Genomic DNA, 9,124 nt, shown 5'->3' with positions numbered 1-9,124 from the left:
ATATCTATATATATATATAGAGAGAGAGAGAGAGAGAGAGAACAATGATTATTCTTTATCCTATTATAATGTAATTAATATAATGAAAGCATCAAACGATTAAATGAATAAAGGAGTTAAAGTCATCATCATTAAGCACATTTTAATATGTCTTTCAAAGTATTCCCGATTTACTCTGTACTATCGGTAATTGTGACATTGATTAAAGGCTCGATTTATGTTTCGATGCTGCATCGTTTGCGAATTATGACCGATAATTAATTTACGTGGTTAAAATTTCAAGTTGCATTGTTAAAATTTCTAATTGATAGCAGGCGAATCAGCAATTTGTAATTAAATTCCATTGTTAAATATAATTATGCTTTGTATATTTAATACAAAAACATATTTTATAGAGGTATATTTAAACTTTAAACGTTCTTGGAAAGTATCCTAATTTGAGTTTTTCAAATTATTCAGTTTAAGCTATTTCACGAATCTTATTTTCTTCTTTAACAATATATTTTTACTATTTTAGCATATTTTAATTTTATAAATGTATCAATAAATATATAATTTATTTTGCGATGTTATAATGTATGTAATAATGGTAATTGAATTAAAATTAATTATTTATAATAAAAAAACCTCTCGAGAGTTGCTAAATGATTTAAATTATAATGCTATAAGTAAAAAATATCAAATGTATTTTTTAAAAGTATATATGTAGGAAAGAGACTGATACCTAGGAACATGTTGTATCTTGGGACACATTAATTATTTTTTAACAGTGTAATGAGATTTTTAATATTAACAGCTCAGTTATATTACTTCAGTTGTAATTTATTTTTAATCTAAATAATCACGTGTTCTGTACAGTCATTTAGTTTTTACTGACAAAAATTTTTTTTTCTTTGTAAGTATTTTTCATGTATAATTTTTTCTCTAATTCTTTTACAAATTTTTATGAAAAATTTAAATTTAATATAAGATTCTTTCTATGTATAATTTTTTTAAGATATTATTTAGCATATTTAAAAAGTTGCATTTTTATTTCTGTTTAATTTCAGTAGTCTTATATTTTAAGTAAAATTGTTGTATTTACTTAGAGACGTGTGTACATAAGAAATCATTTAACATCTTTAGGATGATACTGGGTATACTATTCTTTACTTTTTTATCTTCTTTACGTTTAATTACTTTGTTGTATTTTATAAGGCATTAGTTTTATGTTACAATATTAAACGATTAAATTTCTTCATTTATTTATTACAAACATTTGCCTAAAATTATCTTTATTGCTAATAATTTAATTGTTGTCGATTCAAATATAATTAAAACTGTTCTTTCCTATAAATTTGCGTTTTATCCTTAGCTATAACACGTTGTCCATTATAGGTACAATTATTTTTTTATTTATAAGGGATTTATCAAAAGAAATTGTTAACAGAGATTAAAATATTATTCCAAAAAATGCTATAAATATTTAAGTCATATACATCCTTTATTTATAAACAACATAAGAAATAAAACAAAAATAGTTAAAAAAGTCTAAAAATAATAAAAGTGTACACTTAAGTACACTTCTTATGTAAAAATTCATGCTATAATTATAAGAAATAGGTATTTCCGGGAAAGCTACAAGTAATACTCTCACATGTTGCTACTTTATGCAAGAACATAAAGAAAACGATCACATATTTTCTGATGACATTTCGCGATGATGGGTCACATATGCATATATATAAAATATATATCATGTATGTATATATTATGTACATATATATATATATATATACACATATAAAACTAAAATTTATGGTGCAATATTCATAAAGGTTTGCCCGAAAAGCAGAAGCGCTAAACCGCGTTTCACGCTTGGCAAGCGATATTCGCCAGCGTGGTATGGCGTTATTCATATTTGAAGGAAATACGCTGACCGGCATGTATAAGAATCGTGAAATTGCTTAGCATGGAATCGATATAAATTTGTGATAACTCGCTGTTCTAAGCTGCATTTATTATTAAAGGAAGTCAAAAGACGCTGTACCAAAAATAAATTTAAACAAATTTATCTTCATTATTTCTAATATAACTGACGGTATGTACACCTTTCTCTTCTTCTAGTGTAATATCAAGCTCGATCAAATGTATCTCTAAGGATATAATTAATCACGATTGTTTATCGCGTAAGGAACGAAGCATAGCAGGCCTTTCTGGAATAAACCATTTGAGGCAAGGAAGAGCGTACCTGGGAAAGGGATCGGGGAAAGGAGCGTTGAACGGAGCACAGAAGAGGCGTGAGGAGCATTGGTAGAGGAGAGAAAAAGAAAGGGGCTGGGGGAAAAACAAAATAAAAGAGGAAAACCGCTGGCAATTTTTCACTAGCTTTTTAAAGCGCGGCTTAGGTACTCGTGGAGCGAGTTTGAATCGATTTTTCCAGAGGGGAGAGAGGGCCCATTTTTCTACCGTCTTCTTGTGCCAAACGGCGCAAACTGTACCTACCTCCAGCTGTTTCGCTACTGAACATAGTTGTCGCTCGAAGGCCGAGTTTAGATTGGAAACTGAAATTTCGATACCTCGCATGGTGGTTCCCTTTTTTTCTCCTATCAAGCAATACTCGTGAAGTTTCGTGAACGCATAAGTGGTGCATCTGCATGAGCCAAGAATAAATCGCAGGATGCGAAATCCGAATGGAGATTTCTTGCCGCGAGAGAAACGGATACGAAGATCTATGCTTTAAAAGAAGCGTTTCTATCTTTACGATTTTTACGGATTGAGATTATTAATTCGCGAAAGAGATGATAAAATGCAAGATGATAAGTTATTATTAACATAAATATTTTTTCAGAACGATATTAGTGCAAAACAAATGTTTAGACAGTAATAACATCAAATAGCTGTAGCTACATTTATTTCGTCCACTTTTACGATGTATCGTTGCGCGAAATCGCGATACTGTCCCTGACTTTCGTCACGTAAAATCACAGGGCGTAACGTACTGGTTTGCAGATACAATCGATGTAGAGCGCGGACTTACTGACACTTCGCATGCTCGCAAAATGCAAGCTCAATATGTTCCTTTTGTTTTGCTCACGTAATTTCCTTGCGAAATCGAAGTTCTGTTGCTGATTATGCCTATTCTTAGACTATCACGAATCCTTGGTGTAGGTATATGATAATTTACCTTTATAAGTAAAGGAAAATTTTCATTACTTGAATATCTGAGAGCATGATTACATTAAAATTATTCTTAGAAATATTTTTAATTGTATCTATTTAATATAATAAAAGTAATTATTGAAAAATTTGAACAATAAAATTAAAAATTATAAAGGGCTCTTCATATTTCACAAATTCAAGAATAGAATATAATGGAAAGTACTTCCCATCATTCTATTCTTGAATTTATGAAAAATTTTTGATATATCAAAAATAAAAAATCATAGCATTCTACGTTCCCGAATTTTTCTGTTTAATTATTATTTCAAATTGTGTTAACACTATTATAATAAAAAAAAACTTCAGAACAGGGAAGGAAACATTTGAGTGTTTTATCTATTAATTATCAGTCAGTTGCGCGGAACTTACAAAGGATTTATGTTCTTTAAATGCTGTCTATAAAAATGTGTCAATTAGCTCTTTCGCTGGTTTCTGCTGCATAAATGCACGCGACTTAACGGTATTGGTTTACCGATACAATCGATCAAGACTGCGGAGATTGACGCGACTTCACCTACAGCTTGCTCAAGCCCGACTTCGAAGGGTATCGGTGCTTGCGATATTATCGTCATGCATCTATCGACCGGCGAGTCTAACGGAGCGCAAGGTCGCAGGACTCGTGGTAGCTGCCGCGCGATCGCAGAGATATGCGTTATTATTGTTCGCGTCGGTGCATCGTGAAACGTCGGACGATGATGGAAACTCGTAAAACAGCTCAGTTAGGACGAGAGGGCGAGGTCGTTAAAAGTGTAATAAACTTGAGCAAGTCGGTTGATAAAACGAAATATTCCGGATTTCCTTCTATTGCAACTTCTAGGGATTTGATTATGTCTATTTATTGTCGACACTGACGTTTTCCAGAGTGGTGGCTTTTCTTCAGTAAAGCCGTGGGTTAGTACTGCATTTTTATAAATTGCATTTCCGGAAGCGTTAAGATTGTGAATGATATTTGAGACTTCTCAACTAGTACTCGTGAATCTTTAATATATGTAAATATAAATATAAATATAAATATTGTAGTATTTTTTACTTAGATTTTTATTTAGATATATATAGATATCAGTAAGATAAGAGAGGTGTTTCAATGTATGAGGCATTTAAATAAATTAAATATTCTGTATAGCATTGAAAGCTTATAGTATTTTTTAACTGATATTTTTATATCAGGTATATAAAAAAAAGATAAAACATTCAAAGATTAATAAATATTCCTTTGTTAAAATATTTGACGTTAAAATGTATTGTTTTCTTCTTTTTACTGCAAACGCAAATAATTCTTTTAAGTATTTTTTAATATATGTATTAATGTGTTTTATGAAAATTTTATTAATTATTATATATATTATATATGTATTTATATATTTTCATTAACTAAACTTGCGAACAAAAAGAGTAATAATACGTAAATTTATATACTTATACTTGTAACATAAAATTGATTTTTATAAATCCAATATTAGGTTATTTTGCATTTTTGAAAAGTCGTTAGTGATACCATATTATCATTTTATGATGACGTTATATTATCGCTCATATAACTCTAGTAAAACGGTAAGTCGACTTTAATGAGCAAGATTAAGAGGACTTACGAGATCTCTCCGAAGGCTGAGAAAGCTTCCCTTAAGGTATGTGTCTCGATTTCCGGACTCAGGTCTCCAACAAATATGTGATAATGTTCTGAAACAAAAAAGAAGATGATTAGACATAGTTTGAAAACAGAATAATATAATACGTTTTTCTTGCTGAGAAAATTACACTTGAAAATAATAATGATTATATTCAAACATTATTAATTTCTGCAACGAGTATATGAGCTTTAATGAATGCAAAACTAGATATGAAATATTTATTTCGTTATACTTGGTCCAAAATACATATCTCTGTGATTAAACTCCGCAATCAATAATCCAAAAATGTAGATAAAAATTCAGTAACTTGATAGAGAAATAATTAATGTGTTTCTGTGACGTTCATTTAAAAATTACTGTATTTATCTCTACACAAGAGCAAAATGCAGAATTATTTAGAAAATCACGACACGATTTTAATAAAATTAATTTATTTTATTAAATTTAATGTAATGTAATTTTTATATTATCCATTTAACAATATTATTTTTTAAACATAAGATATCACTTTGCTATACTTATAATCGCAAAACACTGAATAAATAACAAGTTCAGCTGTTTTGAGAATATCTCTTTATTAAATTGTTAATGAGCTCTTTCCTTCGCTAAAAGCGTGATGATTCTGTCTGAAATATCTGACATAATATAAGGAAAATGAAACATCGCAGAAAATTACTCTTAGCGCGAGAATGCTATTCAGACAATCGAAGGTCTTTCATAATACATAAGATGCAACCTCTAAGATAGGCACTCAAAATAACTCGTCGGAGAATAGAGGTAAAGACAGATTCGTAATTAAATCATTTCCTGCATAAATACAGACCGGTTAGCGATACATGATAAATAATTACTAATTGTAGCTGTTTTTGAACAAATGATACAAATTCCGGAACGTGAAACAGGGGATGAACTATTAATAAGTAATTATTAGTTATAATCATTTTGTACGGTTAACTATATTGCTATTCAAAAAACAGAATCCGCAAATTTGTGAAAATATAACGATTAATTATAAATCATTATATGGTTTTTATGTGTAAAACTAATAATAACATGAAACAATACCGTTTCTCATTAAAGAAGGAAAATGAGAAATTGTAATAATATAACTGTGTGTGTGATTACAGAATAACGTTATGTTAAATAATATTATGCAAACATTTATTATTTTAGAAGTATTGTATTAAATTTTCAAGCCAGTATATCGTATAATAATATGATATACGCTAATGTTATTCCATAAGATGGATCGGATTATAAGTATTCCGATGCGTTTGTATTAAACGCGTTTCCATTCTTCACTGATCGAGACATAATTGATATTGAGATCGCTTTGGGAGTTGTGATAATTTAATGTGTAAAATGATAATATTATTGAATAGCAATAAATATTTGAGCTATCTAATAAAAAGCAATGGTGAACTTGCCAATTTATTACAATGTTAACTGGTTTTATGTTCTTTAAATATACATCTCTCATTCTTGCTTTGTTTATTCCATGTATATTTAATATTCCCGGAATTCTAGATAATTGTGCTACGTTGTTGCATATATTTAAATTATTTTAAATACTAACTCAACGGAGATTACTAGAGCTTCATTCGACCACCTTATCGAATTAAGCGTTAGTAATCTCCGTTAATCACACACGCTGTTTTTTTCACCCACGAAAATCTGTGCGATTCTATGGTTAAAACCGGCCGGATGAGTGCAACGAAACGGTGTGCGAAGTAAGCTTTTGGGGAGATAAATTATCGATTCGCATACGGTCGTGTGGTCGAGTGCACGTCGTGGCGTTGCGGTACAGCCTCGCATCGGCTCGATAAAATATGCTCCTCTTCTCTGGTCTCTCGTTTCACCTTTCTCCCATCCACATCCTCTCTCCGACTCGATACGGTTTCATTCACGCTGATATGTAGGAATAGATCAAGACGAGTAGTCGAAAATCGAGTTACCGCCGGAAGGTCTCTACCAAGGGCATCAGTTACTCTGAACAGGATATGCCACCGTTGGAAAGTATAGAAGGATAAGATAGAAGTGGACTGTCGGAGACGGAGGGTGGTCTGATTACAATCGGTTTGATAGCCTATCCTTGCCGGTTGGAGGTTCCGGTGGGCACACACAGTGGTCCATTCTCGTGAATTAGTCCGATCCTCATCATCTTCCTTTTCGACCAACTCAATCGACATCGTCGCATCGTGCCAGGATCTTGGTAGATTAGGATATCAACAGGAAATTGATAAAAGTTTATTTTGTTCGTAGATGCCCCCGAGATTTTTATACAATTATCCAGTATCAACCATCAAATTTCTTTTGATATCCTCTTGAAATTTAAAATCTAACGTTAGATAAAATCGAGAGTCGATTCTAAACGAATTGTCTTTAATTTAATACATATATAAAAATGTTACGTTTGCTTTCCAATCCAAGTAATATATCCAATATATCAATAGTTGCATGTTACGGCATAAATCATTTTATGTGTCGCAAGGATTTGTCTTTTGAAGATAGTGTAGTATATAGTGTGTAGTATATATATATATATATATAATATAGTATAGTATATAGGCAAAATTCTGATCTGTATATATGTGTTGATAAATATTTATAAATTCGTGATTAAATCCTTTTTACGCGCTAATAATTTTAATGAATAATTCGATATTTGAGTGTCTTTTTTGTGATCATAAGAAAGATTTCTTCGCCATTAATAAATATTGTTAAGGCAGAGTTTCATGAAACGTCTTGCTTGACACAGTTCTTTTCATCTACGCTGTAGGTTTCTTAGTTGATTAAATTATCCATGCATTTTTCTTGTCTGCTGAATTTTTCAGCAAGCATCGCATTCATACAGCTCAAAAGGATTAAAAAGACTGAAATCTTTCCCGTGAATCAAGAAAGATCAAATATCACGTAATTTCACCAAAAGGGATCTTACACGAAAGCGGTTTTAGAATCGGTTTGCTTTCAACGAAATTTCGCAAAATCCTTCGAATTTGATATTATCCAGTAGTAAATAGTTGGCAAGATCCGATTTCGTAGGGAGAAGATTTGTTGAAATATGGCCCGGGTGAATGCAGAAAAGGCGCAGCATGAAAAAGATGCCAGCATTAAAGGATCTCCGATGATGACGTCACGCGTCATGGTTCGCCCCACCGTCTGGTGGTTAAAACGTGGCCCACGGTTTTCAATAAAGTGGGACTAATGGAGCGCCATTTATTATTGCAGCTCTCTCCATCTCTCTCCCCATCTCTCCCTCGTTCCCTTTCACATGCCTACCAGTCGACAGAATGATGCTTTCATTTGAAATGAGCGTTATTTCCATCAGCGACAACGGTAATTTCGATGAATATAAAACATCATTATCGTTACAATTGTGACGTATTATCACATTTAAATGTCGATGCATTATGAAATAAGGTTACTAGAATCACGATAGAAGCAGCACCTGCGTGTCATGCGTACGTACGTATGCACGTTGCATGTTTACGATGTGTGCAAGTTGCATACGGGAAAGTATACTGAGCTAATAATAAGGGAAGGCCGTTTAATTTTGCATGCAGTATATCGCTTGAGTTTCTATACAAAATAAATTTCTTACTTAATTCACGCATAATTGGGAGAACAATCTTTCGTATATTTTGAACGCATAGTCTGATCTTTTGGAACATTATTTACCTATTTGACATTTATTTTGAAAGGTAATTTTGATATATATCGTACATTACATATTTATATAATTTAAACATTTTATGTTAAAAAGACGATTAAATCATAGAAAACATATCACATCAAACTTGATAAAATCGTAGACAAAGATCTTGGTATATTGAAAAGTTAATATAATGAATTTTTTATGAGAATTTTATCCAATTAAAATTTAAGTTAAATTATTTTTTAATTAAATAGCTAGCAAGTTTAGATTATTTTATTGCATTAACTAAAATTTTTTAATATATGTGTAAGACATATACAGGGTGTTAGCAAAAAAGGGTCGCAGATTTTAAGAACATATAAATATAGAAGAACAAAAAATAAATCAAAAAGTCCTAATAAACATAGGTCCGAAAACGAACAGTTACCAAAATATCTCTTTGTTATCAAAATATCTCTTTGTTTAATAACAATACATTTCCTTCAAATTGACTTAATAATAATGTAACGCAGAAATTATTCTTATTTATTCATTTCAAATATGTACTTTAAGAATAATAAAAATAAATAAAAATAAATTTAAAAAAAACAGTAAATGCATTTTTTTTGCGTTACATTATCATTAAATTGATTTGAAGGAA

At 30.9% G+C, this 9,124-nt stretch overlaps 1 protein-coding gene across 4 annotated transcripts in view; it reads right to left on the bottom strand.

Annotated features, from left to right (window-relative positions):
- The window catches only part of LOC108748336 (nucleolysin TIAR-like), a 149,330-nt gene that overhangs the window by 91,856 nt on the left and 48,350 nt on the right, over positions 1–9,124 (bottom strand). For all 4 annotated transcript variants that reach the window (XM_018486421.1, XM_018486420.1, XM_018486419.1 and 1 more), the window contains exon 2: positions 4,791–4,878. In XM_018486421.1, coding sequence (XP_018341923.1) covers positions 4,791–4,878 — 88 coding nt within the window. The remainder of the gene's footprint in view (positions 1–4,790; positions 4,879–9,124) is intronic.

Source organism: Trachymyrmex septentrionalis, unplaced genomic scaffold, assembly GCF_001594115.1.
Source record: "Trachymyrmex septentrionalis isolate Tsep2-gDNA-1 unplaced genomic scaffold, Tsep1.0 scaffold22, whole genome shotgun sequence".
NCBI lineage: Eukaryota > Metazoa > Arthropoda > Insecta > Hymenoptera > Formicidae > Trachymyrmex > Trachymyrmex septentrionalis.
Note: the sequence above shows the minus strand (reverse complement) of the source record. Positions and strands in the feature narration are given on the sequence as shown.